The sequence below is a fragment of the Somniosus microcephalus genome, chromosome 30 (genome assembly GCF_052327205.1).
Source record: "Somniosus microcephalus isolate GS21.2 chromosome 30, FLI_Smic_1.0, whole genome shotgun sequence".
Taxonomy (NCBI): Eukaryota; Metazoa; Chordata; class Chondrichthyes; order Squaliformes; family Somniosidae; genus Somniosus; species Somniosus microcephalus.
In genome coordinates this window covers 3,499,468-3,522,229 of record NC_141016.1, presented here as the reverse complement: position 1 = coordinate 3,522,229, position 22,762 = coordinate 3,499,468, and the positions used below count along the sequence as shown (strand labels likewise).

The 22,762-nt window shown below is 50.8% G+C and overlaps 1 protein-coding gene across 2 annotated transcripts in view; it reads right to left on the bottom strand.

Annotated features, from left to right (window-relative positions):
- LOC147097864 (GDNF family receptor alpha-2-like) overlaps positions 1–22,762 on the bottom strand; it is a 304,046-nt gene that overhangs the window by 118,842 nt on the left and 162,442 nt on the right. For both annotated transcript variants that reach the window (XM_085970898.1, XM_085970899.1), the window contains one exon: positions 8,764–9,109. In XM_085970898.1, the coding sequence (XP_085827024.1) occupies positions 8,764–9,109 (346 nt within the window). The remainder of the gene's footprint in view (positions 1–8,763; positions 9,110–22,762) is intronic.

Here is a 22,762-nt window from a genome sequence, read left to right as displayed (position 1 = left end):
TTGGACGACATCCTAGTGACAGGTGAAGATGACAGTGAACACCTTAACAACCTAGAACAGGTGCTCACTAGACTACGGGAACATGGGCTACGAGCCAACCGCCCCAAGTGCGGGTTTTTTAAGAAACAGATATCGTATTGTGGCCACTTGATTGATGAAGAGGGGTTACATAAGTCCCCGGACAAAATTGAAGCGGTTGTTAAGGCCCCAGCGCCTGAAAATGTGTTGCAACTGAGGTAATTCCTCGGATTGGTAAATTACTACCATAAGTTTTTACCGAATTTGTCCACAATTCTGCACCCACTGAACGCCCAACTACGAACGGGAGTGGCATGGAAATGGAGCAATGACTGTAAGCGGGCCTTTCAGAAGAGTAAGGACTTAATCACTTCAGGGGAAGTATTGGCTCACTACAACCCATCACTGCCGATAAGACTGGCGTGTGATGCCTCTCCCTACGGCATTCGGGCGGTACTGTCACATAAATTCCTTGATGGGTTAGAGAGGCCGATAGCTTTTGCGTCACGTTCGTTAACTTCGGCCGAGCGTAACTACGCCCAGATTGACAGAGAGGCCCTCAGCCTAGTGTGGGGGGTGAAGAAGTTCAATCACTACCTGCACAGTCAAAAATTTACTCTACTAACTGATCATCAACCTCTTGTCTCCATTTTCAACCCTCAGAAGGGCGTACCGATAATGACAGCACAACGGCTACAGAGGTGGTCCCTTTTCCTAGGGGCACACCAATATGACATCGAGTACAAAGGAACTAAGCAGCATGGAAATGCTGATGGATTGTCACGTCTACCATTGCCGACGGTGGAAGAAGGACTTACGGTGGATCGAATGGAGATATTCCACTCGACCATAGTCGAATGTCTCCCCGTGATGAATGCAAGCATAGAAAAGGAAACACGGAATGACCCGACACTATCATGGGTCTATGATTTAATGATGAAGGGATGGCCAGCACATGGCGAACCACTGCTGCCAGCATTCTCGCCGAGAAGAGAACAGCTGTCAGTGTGCAGAGGAACCTTGATGTGTGGGTCCAGAGTAGTAATTCCACCTAAGTTGACGGATAGAGTGCTCAATGAGCTTCATGAGGGTCATCTGGGTGGGGTAAAAATGAAGAACTTAGCCAGAGCATTTGTGTGGTGGCCGGGAATCGATAGAGAAATCGAAGAGATGACCAAGAGCTGTACAGGATGCCAGAAGGTCCAAAACGCCCCACCACAAGCTCCTCTACATCCATGGGAGTGGCCCTCATCTCCATGGCAAAGGGTGCACATTGATTTTGCTGGTCCCTTTATGGACTCGATGTTTTTAATTGTGGTGGAAGCCCATTCAAAGTGGCCAGAGGTAATAAAAATGTCCTCAACCACCACAGAAAAAACCATCACAGTCTTACGAACCATATTCGCCAGAAATGGGCTGCCTGAACAGATTTGCTCTGACAATGGACCACAGGTTGTGTCTGAAGAGTTCCGGAGGTTCTTAAAGAACAATGGTGTTAAGCATTACACATCTGCCCCATATCATCCAGCCACTAATGGATTGGCCGAGAGGTTTGTTCAAACATTCAAGAAGGCTATCAAGGCAATGTGTAATGAAGATATACCCCTACAACACAAGGTGGACAACTTCTTGTTTGCCTACCGGAATGCGACACATGCGGTCACCAACCAAACTCCAGCCATGATGTTCTTCAATCGAAGACTACGATGCCGCTTGGATTTGGTTAAGCCAAACGTCCGAAGAGATGTGGAGAACAGGCAGTTTCAGAATATGAATGAAAGGCCGACCAGGAGTTTTAAGATAGGTCAACCAGTTTTGGCCCGGGACTACCGCACAGAGAAATGGCAGCCAGGAACGATTTGTACACAGCAAGGACCTCTCATGTATACCGTGGACATTGGAGAGAGCATTGTAAGACGCCATGCTGACCAGATTCTAGAGTCACTGGAAAACGTCAACCCCACACCACGATCTGATACACCTGGCGATGAAACCGACGTACCAATTGCAGCTACCGCAGAATCGGTGATCTTGGAAGCAGATGAACCAAACAACGACATTGATCCAGACTCAATCTTGCCAGAAGAACCTAATACCCCAAAGAGACGTTATCCAGACAGAATCAGGAAGTCTCCTCAAAGACTGAACTTATAATTGCTTAACCTCAACCAATGTATCTAGCAACCGTAATTGTGATTGTAATTAGTTATCATTTAGTTGTTAAATGAATGTTATGTACTGTTTATTGAAAAGGGGAGGAATTGTTGTGTATGTACCTTTAAGGGAATAACTGGTCTCAGACTGCAGTACCGGCAGTGACCACCCCTGTATAAAAGGCGCTAGTGAGCCGCTGTAGTTCAGTTTTCCCGTTTGTCTCCATTCAGTAAAGACTTGTTTTGTTCAACTCCTGCTGTCCGTGTCTCAATCATACACGGACATAATAGAGGGAGAATGAAAGAGGGGGCAAATAAGGAAATGTCTATGAGAGAGAAAGAGATGGAATGAGGAAAAGGAGGGGGATAAGAGAAGGATGGAATGGGAGCGCAAGATAAATAGGGAACAAGGACGAGAGGACATGAGAGGGAGACAGAATACATGTGAGAAATTAGGGGATAAATGAATGATAGAATGGAGAAACAGATTTAAGATAATTGGCAAAAGAACCAGAGGGCGAGATGAGAATTTCTTTTCTGCAGCGAGTTGTTGTGATCTGGATTGCACTGCCTGAAAGGCTGGTGGAAGCAGTGGTGGAATAGTAACTTTCAAAAGGGAATTAGAAATATATTTGAAAAGGAAAAATTTTGCAGGGCTGTGGGGAAAGAGCAGGGGAGTGGGATTAATTGGAGAGCTCTTCAAGAGAGCCAGCACAGGCTCGATGGGCTGAATGGCCTCCTTCTGTGCTGTAAGATTCTATGAGATGGAATGGGAGAGAGAGAAAGAGAGAGCGAGTGAGAGAGGGAGGGAATGAGAGCAGCGGAGATGAAGAGGGGAAAGAACAAATGTAAGAGAAGAGAAAGAAAAAGGCAATGAGGGAATTGGGAAGGAAAAATCAGATGGGGTGGGAATGAGAAAAGATGGAAACAGAGAATGAGAGAATGAATGAGGGGCAAATTAAGAGATTGACACACATGCTCAGCCATACAGATCAATGACGGACAGGAATATGATGATGTCGGAGACCTCCTAGTATCTAGGAACCGCGGTTAGGAAACGTGTAATCAAAAGCAATCCTAGCTTCTCCACATCACTGCTCCTCCAATTTTGATTCAGGTGTCAGGTTTAGTTCTTCTTCTTATCGTGTCCACGGACAGTCTATATATAGCCCAGCCAGAACTGGACACATTTTTGCGCCTTGTTGTTGGATTCGGCAAGATCTGCAACAGTGCAGGGTTCCTCTAACGATGGGCATTGCAGGAGATGTTGCATAGTCTGTGCCTCAGTTCCACATTCACAAGTTGTCGGGCTGGTTGAATATCCCCATTTGCTTAGTGACACCTTTGAGCAACCTACACCGGTCCTAAGTCTGTTAAGGCACTTCCAGGTTGCCCAGTTGCAATTAGCTCCTGGGTGAAGGCTTTCATCAGGTAAAATTTCCATCGCTGGGGGTTGTTCAAGACTGGCGAGCCGGTCTTTCCACAAGGCGATGCGGGCTTCAGATGAGGTTGATTGTAATGGAACAACACTGTTCATGAAGCTCTTCCTTGACTTTAGGCGGCTGGGTGTAGGTGTATGACAATGCAGAGGGTGCCTCTCATCTGATGTTTGACGGAGTCGCTCTTTCTTGCTGGCTACCGTTCTTCTTATATCAGGGGGAGCGATACCCGCCAGGATATATAGGCTGTTGGTGTTTGTTGGTTTTAAGCAACCTGTGATAAATCGGCAGCTTGCATTCAGAACGGCATCCATCTTCTTGGCATGAGTAGACCTTTCCCATGCAGGGCAGGCGTATTCGGCAGTGGAATAGCAAAGAGCAAGTGCACTGGTTCGCAATGTTTTCGGGCTTGCTCCCCATCTTGTGTTAGTGAGCTTATTCAGGATGTTGTTTCGTGTGCTCACTTTTGCCTTTGTCTTCTCGATGTGGCTCTTGAAGGTGAGGCATCGGTCAAGGGTGACTCCTAAGTAGATAGGGTGCTCGCAATGCGTCAGTGTTGCTCCACACCAGGTTACTTTCAACTGGCATTTGGCTTCACGGTTTCTGAGGTGGAATGCACAAACTTGCGTCTTTGATGGGTTTGCGCGAAGGTGATTTTCTTCATAGTAGGATTTTAGTCCCTCCAAGGCCTCAGAAAGCGTTTTCTCCACGGTGTTAAAATCAGTGCTTTGGGCAGTGACACATAAGTCATCAGCATATATAAAACGGCGTGTGACACCGTCTATAGGTTGGTCATTCGTGTAGATGTTGTACAGCAGTGATGCAAGCACGCTTCCCTGAGGAAGACCATTCTTCTGAATACGCCACCTGCTGCGCTTCCCACCTAGTTCAACATAGAACCGGCGATTCTGAAGCATGCTTTCTAACAGAGGTTTAGTTGAATTCACAGAATCATCGAACGGTTACAGCACAGAAGGAGGCCATTCAGCCCATCGAGCCCGTGCCGGCTCTCTGCAAGAGCACTTCAGCTAGTCCCGCTCCCCCGCCCTTTCCCCGTAGCCTTGCAAATTTTTTTCCCTCAGGTACTTGACCAATTCCCTTTTGAAAGCCGTGATTGAATCTGCCTCCAACACCCTTTCAGGCAGTGCATTCCAGATCCGAACCACTCGCTGCGTAAAAAAGTTTTTCCTCATGTCGCCTTTGGTTCTTCTGCCAATCACCTTAAATCTGTGTCCTCTGGTTCTCGGCTCTTCCGCCAATGGGAACAGTTTCTCTCTATCTACTCTGTCCAGACCCCTCATGATTTGAAGAATTGTCTGAACTGGGTCAAAGCTGCTCTCGTGCTGTTAAACTGTGTCATTTTTAATTCACTCACACCTGTCTCTCTAACCTTCAGAGTGTTTCCAAAGGAAACTTGTGGATTTTGATGGATTCAGATTTTGCATGAGGAGGCCATGGGTCTGAGCAGAGGTTTGCAGCTGGGCAGAAAATGCTTCAAGCACGAATACCAGAGTCTTCAGTTTTTAATCTGCAAGCATCAAACAAGTTGGAGACGGAGGGATAAAAGGACAAGGATACAAAAATATACGAGAGAGAGACTTAAAAAAAAAGGAGGGGGGAGGAGAAAGAGGGACAGAAAAAGAGTGAGAGGGAAAGGTAGGGAGGAAGACAAACAGAAAAAAGCAGTGACAGAATTAGAGCAGGAGAAAGAGAGGAAGTTATTCAAACACTGTTGTGAAGGAAGGGATATACAAAAAGGTGAGAGGGATTTTTTGGAGCGTAAGGAATGAGTAGTACTCATAGGAACAGGAGGAGGCCATTTAGCCCCCCGTTCAATTAGATCAGGGCTGATCTACAACCTAACTCCATCTACCCGCCTTTGGCCCATATCCCTTAATACCTTTGGTTAACAGAAAGCTATCAATCTCCGATTTAAAATCAACAATTGATCAATTGCTGCTTGCGGAAGAGAGTTCCAAACTTCTACCACCCTTTGTGTGTAGAAGTGTTTCCTAATTTCACTCCTGAAAGGTCTGGCTCTAATTTTTAGACTCTGCCCCCTAGTCCTAGAATCCCCAACCAGCGGAAATAGTTTCTCTATCTACCCTATCAGTTCCCCTTAATATCCAGAAAACTTCGATCAGGTCACCCCTTAACCTTCTAAATTCCAGGGAATACAACCCTAGTTTGTGTAATCTCTCCTCGTAACTTAACCCTTGGAGTCCAGGTATCATTCTGGTAAACCTACGCTGCACTCCCTCCAAGGCCTGTATATCCTTCCTAAGGTGTGGTGCCCAGAACTGCTCACAGTGCTCCAGGTGTGGTCTCACAGTGCTCCAGGTGTGGTCTCACAGTGCTCCAGGTGTGGTCTCACAGTGCTCCAGGTGTGGTCTCACAGTGCTCCAGGTGTGGTCTCACAGTGCTCCAGGTGTGGTCTCACAGTGCTCCAGGTGTGGTCTCACAGTGCTCCAGGTGTGGTCTCACAGTGCTCCAGGTGTGGTCTCACAGTGCTCCAGGTGTGGTCTCACAGTGCTCCAGGTGTGGTCTAACCAGGGCTTTGTACAGCCGCAGCATAACTTCTACCCCCTTGTACTCTAGTCCTCTCGATATAAAGGCCAGCATTCCATTAGCCTTTTTGATTATTTTCTGTACCTGTCCATGACATTTAATGATCTGTGTACCTGGACCCCTGAGTCTCTTTGGACCTCCACTGTTTTTAGCTTTTCATCATTTAGAAAATGCCCCGTTCGATCCTTTTTAGGTCCAAAAGTGGATGGCCTCACACTTGCTTATACTGAAATCCATTTTCCACAGCTTTGCACATTCACTTAATCTATTAATATCTCTTTGTAATTTTATGCTTCCATACTCAACAATCTCTACGTATGCACAGCTCTCCTATCATGCAAAGGATGATATAATCAGCGGCTCCACATAATTATCTACAATACCTGAACTATCGCCATTCTGAGTATTACTCCCTTCTGCCTAATCTGACTGATAATAATTCTCTGACCCAACAGAGTGTTGCATCGTTCCACCTAGGTTAGGGCGGGGAAGTTATCTCTGTAGCGCTCCAGGTCCTTTAGCAAGAGAGAGTGACTGACAGATTTTTCAAGTGTGGGGTAATCTCTCTCTCTCTCTCTCTCTCTTTGAGGAGGTCAGTTTATCAAAGTTTGGCATTGAACTTTAATAACGAACTGTTTAAAAAAAAAAAGCACGCTGCTGAATTCAATTTTTGAGTTATCCCGTTCTATTTCTTTCTAAGATGTAACTAAATTATCATGCCAGAATGGTAATTTAAGCCATCTAATTACTGTCACAGCTCCGGAGGGAGTGTAGGAGGTTATAAAAAGACCAGTCAGCCTCGATTTTCTTTTTGAAAAACTGTTACATTTGCATCTCATTTGTATGGGCCTGTCTCTCCATCATCCTTTCGAGATCACAAGTAGCAAAGACCAAATATTTTCTCTGTCCTTTCAAGTCTTCTTTTGGGGCTTGTGAACCTTATTGTCAATTTCCACCAAGTGGCTGACTTAGCTGGCAGGCCTGGGGATAGTGGTGGCAGAGTATCTGAGAACACACCGACACGATGCAGTTTACGATAACGTGCATTATCATCCCGCTTCCCGAATGCAGGGACTATCCTGGGACTGGCCGGGACAGGCACGGGACGGGCACGGCCCACGGCGGCGGCCGGTCGCTCTGGCTGCCTGCTCTTGCCCGTGCCCGGGTGGCCCCGGAGAGATTGAGCGGGCGCTATTCATACTTGATGCCTTCCGCCACCGGCAGGCACCGCAGGGATCAAGAGCACCTGATAGACGCTGTTGACAGCAGCGTCATTCAATTGGTAAGGTTCTGTGCTTTCGTTGCTTTGCATCTCAAGGCTTCATAGTTTAATCGGACCGTCTGTTTGTTTAATATTAGTGGTGTTCTTAAAGGGGCACTTGGAGTGCCGACTCCCATCAGGTGACCCTGGGGGTAACTCCATGTCATCCCGAAGGGTTTTGACCTGAAACATTGACTCTGTTTCTCTCTCCACCGATGCTGCCTGGCCTGCTGAGTTTTTCCACTGTTTTCTGTTGTTATTTCGGATTTCCAGCATCCGCAGTATTTTGCTATCGTCCATGTCATCCCTATTGGCCCATTAAAATTGGCATAAACTCAGGAAGGTCTCAAAGTGCTTTACAATAAGGAGGGAAAGGTCAGGGTGGGCACCCAGCATGGGGGAAGGACAGAGGAATGGGTTAAAACCTCTGATGACTAACTCATTAAATAGAAGGGCTCAATGGCATACGAACACTATTTCTGCCAATATCACCGAGCAGCAATGCCAGGGCATTAACTGTTGACTATTCCAACGCACTCCTGGCTGGCCTCCCAAATTCCACCCTACGTAAACTTGAGGTCATCCAAAACTCGGCTGCCCGTGTCCTAACTCGTACCAAGTCCCTTTCGCCCATCTCCCCTGCGCTTGCTGACCTACATTGGCTCCCAGTTAAGCAGCGCCTCGATTTCAAAATTCTCATCCTTGTTTTCAGATCCCTCCGTGGCCTCGCCCCTCCCTATCTCGGTAATCTCCTCCAGCCCCACAATATTCCAAGTGTTGTGGAAAACATTCAAAATCTAACTAAACATTGCAAATCTTATCCAAATATTCCCAAGCTCACTAAATCTTACTGTACAAGGCTGACTACAATATTATAAAAACACTCCTTCAGACCACAACCTCCCGAGATCTCTGCGCTCCTCGAATTCTGGCCTCTTGAGCATCACTAATTATAATCGCTCAACCATTGGTGGCCGTGCCTTCTGTTGCCTGGGCCCTAAGCTCTGGAATTCCCTGCCGAATCCTCTCCACCTCTCCCTCCTCCTTTAAGACGCTCCTTAAAACCTACCTCTTTGACCAAGCTTTTGGTCACCTGTCCTAATTTATCCTTATGTGACTCGGTGTCAAATTTTTTGTCTTAAAATACTCCTGTGCAGCGCCTTGGGACGTTTTACTACGTTAAAGGTGCTATATAAATACACGTTGTTGTTGTTGCTGACACACAACAAGATATTTCCTTCACTTAACACGCGCAACAAAGTGTGAGGCTGCATAATGTTCCCGTGACGGGTGCTGGAACTGTTGCCCCGGCGGTGTCCCTTACCTGCACACGTGGTCGGTCTTGCAGGTCTGATGCAGCGCCAAGCAGTTTAGCTTCTCCTTGTCTTCGTACGAGCACACGGGCACGATGGTCTGGCGGCGCCGCTCCGCGCACGCTGGGTCATTGCAGGAGCAGAAGAGCAGCCGGTAGCTGTACTCGGCCGGCACCCGGTCGAAGAACTGCCTCAGGGACTTGTGGCACTTGCGGCGGTTGCAGGTGTCGGTGGGGGAGGTGCGCTTGACGCAGGTGGAGATGTACATCGAGCGGTACCGCTTGCAGGTGTCGTTCAGGTTGCAGGCCTTGGCGGCGTCCAAGCACTGGTTCCCGCGGGCTCCGGTGGGTTCCATTCCTGCAACACGATGATAAGGACGGGGGAGGGGGAAATAATTAGGCTTTCTACAAGAGTTTGCGCAGCAAGTAAAAACAGACGGCAGGGAGCGCGCACGATCTTAAATAACGGAGCCCAATCATAGACACAGTACTGAGAACAAATATAAGCGCCTCTCACATTGCTTGTACTTCCAAGGAGGCCTTGACAATATAGAAAATCTAGATTAGGTTGTCATTAAGTCTGCTGCTAAATATTTTGAGTCGCACTGTGCCCACTCCGAGGCCAGTATATCGCTTAACGAGGTGAAGCTTTGAGAACTGAGCACAGTCCTCCAGATGGGATCTGACCAAAGCTCTGTACAACTGAACCCTTGGTGTTTCATATTGAGAACCATACATAGACATGTCATCGCGATTGCTCTATACCAGATATATATTATATATATATAACATTGGCTCCCGGTCCACCAACACTTTGATTTTAAAATTCTCATCCTCGTGTCCAAATCCCTCCATGGCCTCGCCCCCTCCCTATCTCTGTAATCTCCTCCAGCCCCACAACCCAGCAACTCCGCCTTCCTTCAGCTCTGGCCCCTTGTCCATTCACTTTGTCCCACCATTGGCGACTGCGCATTCCGCGGTCTGGGCCCCGAGCTCTGGAATTCCCTCCCTAAACCTCTCCACCTCTCTCTCTCCTCCTTTCAGACGCTCCTTAAAACCCACCTCTTTGACCAAGTGTTTCGGTCACCTGTCCTGTTATCTCCTTCCTTGGCCTGCTGTCAATTTCTGTCTGATTACGCTGCCAAGAAGCACCTTGGGAACGCGTTGCCACGCTAAAGGCACTATATAAATGCAAGTTGTTGCATTCAGTGTATGCAGCGCACATGGTCGTACTCTGAGCTGGTGAGTCAGTTTTACTGTCTGAGCTGGGTAACGGACGACACTGGCCACAGACCGTGGTGTTGGGGCTACTTGGTGAACCTGTGGAATTCTCTACCACACAAGGCAGTTGAGGCCAATTCATTAAATATATTCAAGAAGGAGTTAAATATATTTCTTAAGGCTAAAGGGATCAAGGGCTATGGGGAGAGAACAGGGACAAGGTGACGTAAGAAAACTACTAGGCACTTGGTCTAAGCGTTAAACAAAGCTTTAATCAACTGTTTTACAACATGGAGGTCTAGTTGTGTCCTTCACTAGTTCCTGTTAAGAATGTCCTGCACAAGCTGGGCCCGTGCCCGAGTATTTATACTCTCCCTGGACAGCGTCACCCACAGGCCACTCAGTTGATTCATGTCACAGGGTACTGAGTTTGGGCGATCAGCCATGATCTCATTAAATAGTGGAACAGGCTCGATGGGCCGAATGGCCTACTCCTGCTCCTATTTTCTATGTTTCTATGTTTCCTGCTTGCTCACCTGGCCCAGTGGGTCTTGGTTGTGGCACGAGGGCACTGGTGGGCACCCTGTCCCAAAAGAGGGTGTGGCACTTGCCAGACACCTGAGGTGCACCGAGGCTGGAGGCTGCTTTTGGTGTTCCAACTAGCCGCTGGCTGCAGACACGGGGGCCGAATTTAAGCAAATTTCTCCTGGCTCAACCTCGCGGACACCTCACTTTCCTGGAGTGGGCTCCGTCTCGTAGCCCCTAACCCGGGGAGGGAGGGGACATTTATTCAAGTCGTAAAATATTTCTTACACTGGAAAATCCGATCAAATTCCTCCTCATCATCGACTAAACAGTTCCATTTATTGCATTGTTGCCATTGACAGCTCCAACTGCAATGAAATCAGATCCCCAATTAAGATCAAATCTTCAGAGAGCTTTGTGAGAGAGCTGAATTAACAGGGCCAGGCCCCGAGCCACGACAGCAAGCTTCGGCAGCAGAAAAGCAAAAATACAAACACTGGGAATTTGAAATAAAGACAGAAAATCCTGGAAATGCTCAGCATCTGAAAGATAGAGACGGGTTGATATTTCGCGGAGTCACTCTCCCAGCGGCTGTGAATTTGCTCGTTGAATACCGCAGACCTGTGCAGCAGCAAGATTTGATTCCAAGGTGATCTCAAACAGGGCCAGGGGAGGGGGGTTGAAATTGTCCTCAGGAGCCATGAGGTAAGGAAGGAGGGGTGCAGGGGTGGGAGGGGGTGGGGAAAGAAGCTAGGATTGAACTTTCCGAGTCGTACGCAGTAACTCCCGCTGGAGGTGCGCGTGTGTGGTCGGCACATTCAGCAATGATGCCGTCCGCAGTCGAATTTCTACCGTCGAGGCTCACCCTGAATGACTGTCATTTAGGGGAGGTACCAGGGAGGTGGGTGAGGAAAGAACAAAATGCTTCACAGCCAATGAATTACTTTTGGAATTGCCGTAACTATAGTTACATAGGCAAGCATGGCAGCCAGTTTGTGCACAAGAGCGGGTCAGAGTGGCATAGTGGTTAGCACTGTTGCCTCACAGCGCCAGGGACCCGGGTTCGAATCCAGCCTCGGGTGACTGTCTGTGTGGAGTTTGCACATTCTCCCCGTGTTTGCGTGGGTTTTCTCCGGGTGCTCCGGTTTCCTCCCACAGTCCAAAGATGTGCAGGTTAGGTTGATTGGCTATGATAAATTGACCCTTAGTGTTAGGGGGATTAAATACGGGGATAGGGTGGGATATGTGTTGGTGTAGGGGTTACAGGGATCGGGTGGGATATGTGGCAGTGCAGGCTCGATGGGCCGAAACGGCCTCTATCTGCACTGTGGGGTTTCTGTGATTTCTGTGATTCTGTGATTCTGCGTTGAGTGTCTCACCTCCTGACTCCCCAAAGCCTTTCTACCATCTACAAGGCACAAGTCAGGAGTGTGATGGAATACTCTCCACTTGCCTGGATGAGTGCAGCTCCAACAATACTCAAGAAGCTCAACACCATCCAGGACAAAGCAGCTCACTTGATTGGCACCCCATCCACCACCTTAAACATTCACTCTCTCCACCACCGGCGCACCGTGGCTGCAGTGTGTACCATCTACAAGATGCACTGCAGCAACTCGCCAAGGCCTCTTCGGCAGCACCTCCCAAACCCGCGACCTCTTCCGCCTAGAAGGACAAGGGCAGCAGGCGCATGGGAACATCACCACCTCCAAGTTCCCCTCCAAGTCACACACCGTCCTGGCTTGGAAATATATCGGCCGTTCCTTCATCGTCGCTGGATCAAAATCCTGGAACTCCCTCCCTAACAGCACTGTGGGAGCACCTTCACCACACGGACTGCAGCGGTTCAAGAAGGCGGCTCACCACCACCTTCTCGAGGGCAATTAGGGATGGGCAATTAATGCTGGCCTTGCCAGCGACGCCCACATCCCATAAATGAATTTTAAAACGTTTCCGAGATGGATGACCAATTAATCTGGCTGTTGTGCTGTTGGTGGAGGGATGGATGTTGGGCAGGACACTGGGGAGAGTCCATGCTCTTTTGGAACAGTGCCACAGGATCTTTTACACACAGTGAGACACTAAAACATCTCATCCAAAAGCTGGCACCCTCGGCAATGTAGCACTCCCTCAGTACTTCACCGCAGCCTGGATTGGAGGCTCACGACCGTGGGCTCGAACCCACAACCTTGTGACTCAGAGGCAGTAAGTGCCACCAAGTGAGCCAAGCTGGCATTTTGAGTCAACTGATGAGATTTTTTTTCCCAATAGGAGATTAAATCGAAGCTTGCCTCAGTGACCTTGTTGCTTCAGCCTTTTATGTTAGCCTAACTCCCTCACAGTATTGCGTTCAGTAACTCCTCAGTTTCCCCAAGCCACTCGCGTGTCAATAAGTTAGCTTGCAGTTCATGTAGTTCTTGTTCGCTGTTTAGTTTTACAATGAGTCTTGCTGAGGCGGCTCACTTTACAATTCCAGCGTTCTCCACACCCTTCCCCACAGGAATAATTGGTCAGGATTCAGGCTTGTGCCCAGCGTATAGAATGTTTGATGCATTATTTGGCTCAGAGCCATCTTTAGCCAGAATTGCCGAGTGGATGATCCATCTCGGCCTCCTCCCGAGGTCCCCACCATCACAAAACCAGTCTTCAGCCAATTCGATTCACTCCCCGTGATATCAAGAAACGGCTGAGCGCACTGGATACAGCAAAGGCTGTGGGCCCTGACAACATCCCGGCTGTCGTGCTGAAGACTTGTGCTCCAGAACTAGCCGTGCCTCTAGCCAAGCTGTTCCAGTACAGCTACAACACTGGCATCTATCCGACTATGTGGAAAACTGCCCAGGTATGTCCTGTCTACAAAAAGTAGGACAAATCCAATCCGGCCAATTACCGCCCCATCAGTCTACTCTCAATCATCAGCAAAGTGATGGAAGGTGTCATCGACAGTGCTATCAAGCGGCACTTACTCACCAATAACCTGCTCACTGATGCCCAGTTTGGGTTCCGCGAGGACCACTCGGCTCCCGACCTCATTACAGCCTTGGTCCAAACATGGATAAAACAGCTGAATTCCAGGGGTGAGCTGAGATTGACTGCCCTTGACATCAAGGTAACATCTGACCGAGTGTGACATCAAGGAGCCCCAGTAAAACTGAAGTCAATGGGAATCGAGGGAAAGACTCTCCACTGACTGGAGTCATACCTAGCACAAAGGAAGATGGTTGTGGTGATTGGAGGCCAATCATCTCAGCCCCAGGACATCGCTGGAGTTCCTCAGGGCAGTGTCCTAGGCCCAACCATCTTCAGCTGCTTCATCAATGACCTTCCCTCTAACATAAGGTCAGAAATGGGAATGTTCGCTGATGACTGCACAGTGTTCAGTTCCATTCACAGCTCCTCAGATAATGAAGCAGTCCATGCCCGCATGGAACAGGACCTGGACGACATTCAGACTTGGGCTGATAAGTGGCAGGTAACATTCGCGCCACACAAGTGCCAGGCAATGACTATCTCCAACAAGTGAGAGTCTAACCACCGCCCCTTGACATTCAACGGCATTACCATCGCCGAATCCCCCACCATCAACATCCTGGGGGTCACCATTGACCAGAAACTTAACTGGACCAGCCACATAAATACTGTGGCAACAAGAGCAGGTCAGAGGCTAGGTATTCTGCGGCGAGTGTCTCACCTCTTGACTCCCCAAAGCCTTTCCACCATCTACAAGGCACAAGTAAGGAGTGTGATGGAATACTCTCCACTTGCCTGGATGAGTGCAGCTCCAACAACACTCAAGAAGCTCGACACCATCCAGGACAAAGCAGCCCGCTTGATTGGCACCCCATCCACCACCTTAAACATTCACTCTATCCACCACCGGCGCACCGTGGCTGCAGTGTGTCCCATCTACAAGATGCACTGCAGCAACTCGCCAAGGCTTCTTCAGCAGCACCTCCCAAACCCGCGACCTCTTCTACCTAGAAGGACAAGGGCAGCAGGCGCATGGGAACATCACCACCTCCAAGTTCCCCTCCATGTCACACACCATCCTGACTTGGAAATATATCGCCGATCCTTCATCGTCGCTGGGTCAAAATCCCGGAACTCCCTCCCTAACAGCACTGTGGGAGCACCTTCACCACACGGACTGCAGCGGTTCAAGAAGGCGGCTCACCACCACCTTCTCAAGGGACGACTAGGGATGGGCAATAAATGCTGGCCTGGCCAGTGGCGCACATATCCTATAAACGGATAAATAAATAAATAAATAAAACCAACTCAATTAAAAAGACCCAGACACAATTCAGCCCCTAACATTGTTGACTGTTTCACTCTCACCTCATCCCGAAGACATTGGGGACCAAACAGGCCACAATCTGAGATATTGCTAATGACGTTATTTAATTTCACTCTAACTGTAGAGTCACGGTTAACGGGCTGATCACTGCGAGTACAACCATGACTTACATTCAGAATTGCGATAATACAGCAATACCTGGGTTCAAATGATCATTGCGCAGGAGCAGCACTGAGTTCGATGGGTTACTGGATTTAGTAAACAAAACTGACCCGTTTTCAGTTTCTGTAGCAACCGGGCCGGTAACGATCATACACTTCAAAGTCTGCAGCTTGACCGATGTTGATATAAAGGCTTGCCCTTTCCGATCAAGCAGCAGTTTGGCAGAAACGGGCTATCTTCATCCACCAATTCATTGGTCCTGCCCTCTCAGCTCCTTCCTCCGACTCTTTCTTCTTTTGCTCCCTCGTCAGTTTTATATTATTGAGTTACCACTTGTATTCCAGTTGTTAGCTGTGGCTCAGTGGGCTGAGAACTTGCCCCCTGCATCAGAGAGGTCGTGGGTTCAAGTCCCACTCCTGAGACTTGAGCACAATAATTCAGGCTGACACTCCACTGCAGTGCTGAGGGAGCGCCGCACTGTCGGAGGGGCAGTACTGAGGGAGCGCCGCACTGTTGGAGGGGCAGTACTGAGGGAACGCCGCACTGTCGGAGAGGCAGTACTGAGGGAGCGCCGCACTGTCAGAGGGGCAGTACTGAGGGAGCGCCGCACTGTCGGAGAGGCAGTACTGAGGGAGCGCCGCACTGTCGGAGGGGCAGTACTGAGGGAGCGCCGCACTGTTGGAGAGGCAGTACTGAGGGAGCGCCGCACTGTCGGAGGGGCAGTACTGAGGGAGCGCCGCACTGTCGGAGAGGCAGTACTGAGGGAGCGCCGCACTGTTGGAGGGGCAGTACTGAGGGAACGCCGCACTGTCGGAGAGGCAGTACTGAGGGAGCGCCGCACTGTCAGAGGGGCAGTACTGAGGGAGCGCCGCACTGTCGGAGGGGTAGTACTGAGGGAGCACCGCACTGTCGGAGGTGCTGTCTTTTGGATGAGATGTTAAATTGAGGCCCGTTCTGCTTTCTCAGTTGGACGTAAAAGATCCCACGGCACAAATTCAAAGAAGGGCAGGAGGGTTTATCACATTGCTGTTTGTGGGAGCTTGCTGTGTGCAATTGGCACACGTTTCCCACATTACAACAGTGACTACATTTCAAAAATACTTCATTGTCTGTAAAGCGCTTGGGGACGGCCTGAGGTTGTGAAAGGTGCTGGAGAAATAGAAAGACTTTCTGTCTTTCCCGAGTGTGCTATTTTTGGACAGGTGTTCACCCGTTTGTTTTAAATCTGAGGACAAAACGTGCGGGCTCAGAGACACGCTCAGAGACACGCTCAGAGACACGCTCACAGACACGCTCAGAGACACGCTCAGAGACACGCTCACAGACGCGCTCACAGACGTGCTCAGAGACACGCTCGCAGACACGCTCGCAGACACGCTCGCAGACACGCTCACAGACACTCACACAGACACTCACACAGACACTCACACAGACACGCTCAGACACACTCACAGTCACACAGACACGCTCACAGACACGCTCACAGACACTCACATAGACACGCTCACAGACACGCTCACAGACATGCTCACAGACACGCTCACAGACATTCACACAGACACGCTCACAGACACTCACACAGACACTCACACAGACACGCTCACAGACACGCTCACAGACATTCACACAGACACTCACACAGACACGCTCACAGACACACTCACAGTCACACAGACACGCTCACAGACACTCACATAGGCACGCTCACAGACACGCTCACAGACACTCTCACAGACACGCACACAGACACGCTCACAGACACGCTCACAGACACGCGCACAGACGCGCTCACAGACACTCACACAGACACTCACACAGACACGCTCACAGACACGCTCACAGACACGCTCACAGACACGCTCACAGACAGTCACACAGACACGCTCACAGACAGTCAAACAGACACGCTCACAGACATGCACAGACACGCCATGCTCACAGACACGCTCACAGACACGCTCACAGACACGCTCACAGACACGCACACATACACGCTCACAGACACGCACACAGACACGCTCACAGACACGCACACAGACACGCTCACAGACACGCTCAGACACGCTCTCAGACACGCACACAGACACGCACACAGACACGCACACAGACACGCTCACAGACACTCACACAGACACGCACACAGACACGCACACAGACACGCTCACAGACACTCACACAGACACGCTCACAGACACTCACACAGACACTCACACAGACACGCTCGCAGACACGCTCGCAGACACGCTCGCAGACACGCTCGCAGACACGCAGGCAGACACGCTCGCAGACACGCTCACAGACACGCTCACAGACACGCTCACAGACACGCTCACAGACACGCTCAAAGACACGCACACAGACACGCTCACAGACACGCACACAGACACGCTCACAGAAACTCACACAGACACGCTCACAGACACGCTCACAGACACTCACACAGACACGCACACAGACACGCACACAGACACGCACACAGACGCTCACAGACACGCTCACAGACACGCTCACAGACACGCTCACAGACACTCACACAGACACGCTCACAGACACGCTCACAGACACGCTCACAGACACGCACACAGACACGCACACAGACACGCACACAGACACTCACACAGACACGCTCACAGACACGCTCACAGACACGCTCACAGACACGCTCACAGACAGTCACACAGACACGCTCACAGACACGCTCACAGACACGCCACGCTCACAGACACGCTCACAGACACTCACACAGACACGCTCACAGACACGCTCACAGACACGCACAGACACGCTCACAGACACGCACACAGACACGCACACAGACACGCACACAGACACGCTCACAGACACGCACACAGACACGCACACAGACACGCACACAGACACGCACACAGACACGCTCACAGACACGCTCACAGACACGCACACAGACACGCACACAGACACGCACACAGACACGCTCACAGACACGCACACAGACACGCTCACAGACACGCTCACAGACACTCACACAGACACGCTCACAGACACGCACACAGACACGCTCACAGACACGCTCACAGACACGTTCACAGACACGTTCACAGACACTCACACAGACACTCACACAGACACGCACACAGACACTCACAGAGACACGCACGCAGACACGCTCGCAGACACGCTCGCAGACACGCTCGCAGACACGCTCACAGACACGCACACAGACACGCTCACAGACACGCTCACAGACACGCTCACAGACACGCTCACAGACTCGCTCACAGACTCGCTCACAGACACGCACACAGACACGCACACAGACACGCACACAGACACGCTCACAGACACGCTCACAGACACGCTCACAGACACGCACACAGACACGCTCACAGACACGCTCACAGACACGCACACAGACACGCTCACAGACACTCACACAGACACGCTCACAGACACGCTCACAGACACGCTCACAGACACGCTCACAGACACTCACACAGACACTCACACAGACACTCACACAGACACGCTCACAGACACGCTCACAGACACGCTCACAGACACGCTCACAGACACTCACACAGACACGCTCACAGACACGCTCACAGACACGCTCACAGACACGCTCACAGACACGCACACAGACACGCTCACAGACACGCACACAGACACGCACACAGACACGCACACAGACACGCTCACAGACATGCACACAGACACGCACACAGACACGCACACAGACACGCACACAGACACGCTCACAGACGCGCTCACAGACATAGAAACATAGAAGATAGGAGCAGGAGTAGGCCATTCGGCCCCTCGAGCCTGCTCTGCCATTCAATGAGATCATGGCTGATCGTCCAAATTCAGTACTTTGTCCCTGCCTTCTCCCCATATCCCTTGATTCCTTTAGCCTTAAGAAATATATCTAACTCCTTCTTGAATATATTTAATGAATTTGCCTCAACTGCCTTCTGTGGTGGAGAATTCCACAAGTTCACCACTCTCTGGGTGAAGAAATTCCTCCTCATCTCTGTCCTAAATGGCTTACCCCTTATCCTTAGACTGTGACCCCTGGTTCTGGACTCCCCCGCCATCAGGAACATCCTTCCTGCATCTAGTCTGTCTAGTCCTGTTAGAATTTTATAAGTTTCAATGAGATCCCCTCTCATTCTTCTAAACTCCAGCGAATATAAGCCCAATCGACCCAATCTCTCCTCATACGTCATTCCTGCCATCCCAGGTATCAGTCTGGTGAATCTTCACTGCACTCCCTCCATGGCAAGAACATCCTTCCTCAGATAAGGCGACCAAAACTGCACACAATACTCAAGGTATGGTCTCACCAAGGCCCTGTACAACTGCAGCAAGACATCCTTGCTCCTGTACTCAAATCCTCTCGCTATGAAGACCAACATACCATTTGCCTTCTTAACCGCCTGCTGTACCTGCATGCTTACCTTCAGCGACTGGTGCACAAGGACACCCAGGTCTCGTTGCACTTCCCCTTCTCCCAATCTATTGCCGTTCAGATAATAATCTGTCTTCCTGTTTTTGCCACCAAAGTGGATAACCTCGCATTTATCCGCATTATACTGCATCTGCCATGCATCTGCCCAATCACCCAACCTGTCCAAATCATACTGGAGTTTCTCGGCATCCTCCTCACAGCACACATGCCCACCCAGCTTTGTGTCGTCTGCAAACTTGGAGATATTACATCTAGTTCCCTCGTCTAGATCATCATTAATATATATTGTGAATAGCTGGGGTCCAACACCGATCCCTGCGGTACCCCACTAGTCACTGCCTGCCACTCAGAAAAAGACACGTTTATTCCAACTCTTTGCTTCCTGTCTGCCAATCAGTTCTCTATCCAAGTCAGTACCTTGCCCCCAATCCCATGCGCAGACACGCTCACAGCCACTCATACAGACACGCGCACAGACACTCATACAGACACGCGCAGACACATACGCACACAGACAGACACAGACAGAAACAGACAGACGCACACAGACACAGACGCACACAGACACAGACACACACACAGACACAGACGCACACAGACACAGACACACACACAGATGCACACACAGACACGTACACAGACACACACACACGCAGACATACAGACACACAGACACACACAGCCACACACACAGACACACACACAGACACATGAATGTAGCGCAAGTGCACTATATTGAAGCCAATCAGAATTTCTACCCCTACATTATCAGGACTTGTCCTAACACACAAAGGTGCCAAACGTGCGATTAAATCTCTCTCCCCTTACTGTCTCAAGCGATGCGTTAATCTGTCAGTGGTTGCCAACTCCCTTATTGTCGATACCGACCGACAGGAACCTTATGGTGTAGAGTATGCTACGGCCTCTCCTACATCCTGCACCACCTTTGTTAAGCTGCAGAGTAAATCCTCGTCACAATCCTCATCTAAAGATTACAGAAACACAATGTGTTGCTTATTGCTTTGCATCACTAGCTGTGAGAAAACAATCCAAAGATTAATTTTTCAAAATGTTATTAACACAGGTGACAATATGCTGGCCGAGAATCGGCAGATGGACTGCAAACTGGGCATTGGGCCGACAGCGCTGGGGATGGGGGTGTGGGGAAAGAGAAGAATAAACAACCAACGCCAATTGCTGCCTGTTGAGTTCTTTTGTGTATCTGCTCCCCAATGACAGGCAGTCGTTCCCCCCGCCAATGCCTCCCCTCCCCCTGTAGGATTAGGATAGTAACTGTGACACTGGATTGTCAGCCCAAAGGTTGGTGAGTTCAAATCCCACCTTGGCAGGTCCGACAGAATGCAACAAGTCTGATCATCTGTAGGCTGAGAAAGAAAATGACCACGAAAACTGCCAGATTGTCATAAAAACTCAACCTGCCCTCCTCACCCCAGCCAAGGCCCGGCCTTACCCAACACAGGACTCCAGTCCCACAGGGCCAGGCTCACTCTCCGCCCCAGCCAAGGCCCAGCCTTACCCAACACAGGACTCCAGTCCCACACGGCCAGGCTCACTCCTCACCCCAGCCAAGACCCGGCCTTACCCAACACAGGACTCCAGTCCCACAGGGCCAGGCTCACTCTCCGCCCCAGCCAAGACCCGGCCTTACCCAACACAGGACTCCAGTCCCACACGGCCAGGCTCACTCCCCGCCCCAGCCAAGACCCAGCCTTACCCAACACAGGACTCCAGTCCCACACGGCCAGGCTCACTCTCCGCCCCAGCAAAGGCCCGGCCTTACCCAACACAGGACTCCAGGCCCACACGGCCAGGCTCACCCTCCGCCCCAGCCAAGGCCTGGCCTTACCCAACACAGGACTCCAGGCCCACATGGCCAGGCTCACTCTCCACCCCGGCCAAGACCCAGCCTTACCCAACACAGGACTCCCGTCTCACACGGACAGGCTCACTCTCCGCCCCAGCCAAGACCCGGCCTTACCCAACACAGGACTCCAGTCCCACAGGGCCAGGCTCACTCTCCGCCCCAGCCAAGACCCAGCCTTACCCAACACAGGACTCCCGTCTCACACGGCCAGGCTCACTCCCCGCCCCAGCCAAGACCCAGCCTTACCCAACACAGGACTCCAGTCCCACACGGCCAGGCTCACTCTCCGCCCCAGCCAAGAGCCGGCCTTACCCAACACAGGACTCCAGTCCAGCACGGCCAGGCTCACTCTCCGCCCCAGCCAAGACCCGGCCTTACCCAACACAGGACTCCAGGCCCACAGGGCCAGGCTCACTCCCCACCCCAGCCAAGGCCCGGCGTTACCCAACACAGGACTCCAGTCCAACACGGCCAGACTCACTCTCCGCCCCAGCCAAGGCCCGGCCTTACCCAACACAGGACTCCAGTCCCACACGGCCAGGCTCACCCTCCGCCCCAGCCAAGACCCGGCCTTACCCAACACAGGACTCCAGTCCCACAGGGCCAGGCTCACTCTCCGCCCCAGCCAAGACCCGGCCTTACCCAACACAGGACTCCAGTCCCACACGGCCAGGCTCACTCCCCGCCCCAGCCAAGGCCCGGTCTTACCCAACACAGGACTCCAGTCCCACATGGCCAGGCTCACTCCCCGCCCCAGCCAAGGCCCGGCCTTACCCAACACAGGACTCCAGTCCCACATGGCCAGGCTCACTCTCCGCCCCAGCCAAGGCCCAGCCTTACCCAACACAGGACTCCAGTCCCACACAGCCAGGCTCACTCTCCGCCCCAGCCAAGGCCCAGCCTTACCCAACACAGGACTCCAGGCCCACACGGCCACGCTCACTCCCCGTGGCCTCTGAAGCGGTCGAGCAAGCTTTCAGTTGTTTGACGATCACAAGCCATAAATGGGCGATAATCGCACTTGTGGCCCACATCCCACAAACAGTGGCTGCAATATCCCTGCCTACCCTTTCGTTTATTAACACGACATTCCTGCTTTCGTTCCCGAGTGAGCCGCCCCATCACTGTGGTAGAGCGATCCATAATTCGCACCATGTTTTTGCACTCTATCCCTCCTGCCAAAAGCTATTGAACAAAATCTCTGAACCAACAACCAATACGGTTTGGAATGCTGTCCCTGGGTGGAGGGGCGGGAAGTGGCCAAGCTCCCACAGTCCCTGTTCCAGAGGCAACAGGTGCTTCGCATTATGCAACTTACAAAAGCTCTTCGATATTTGATTCCACAAATATCGAATGACCCAACGTTTATTGTTAGCACCTAGAAAAATAATCTGCAAAAAAATGTTTGAAGCATAATGTTGAGAATTGATGAAAAGCCCCTCCGAATCTGGAGGAAGAAAAGTACTACAAA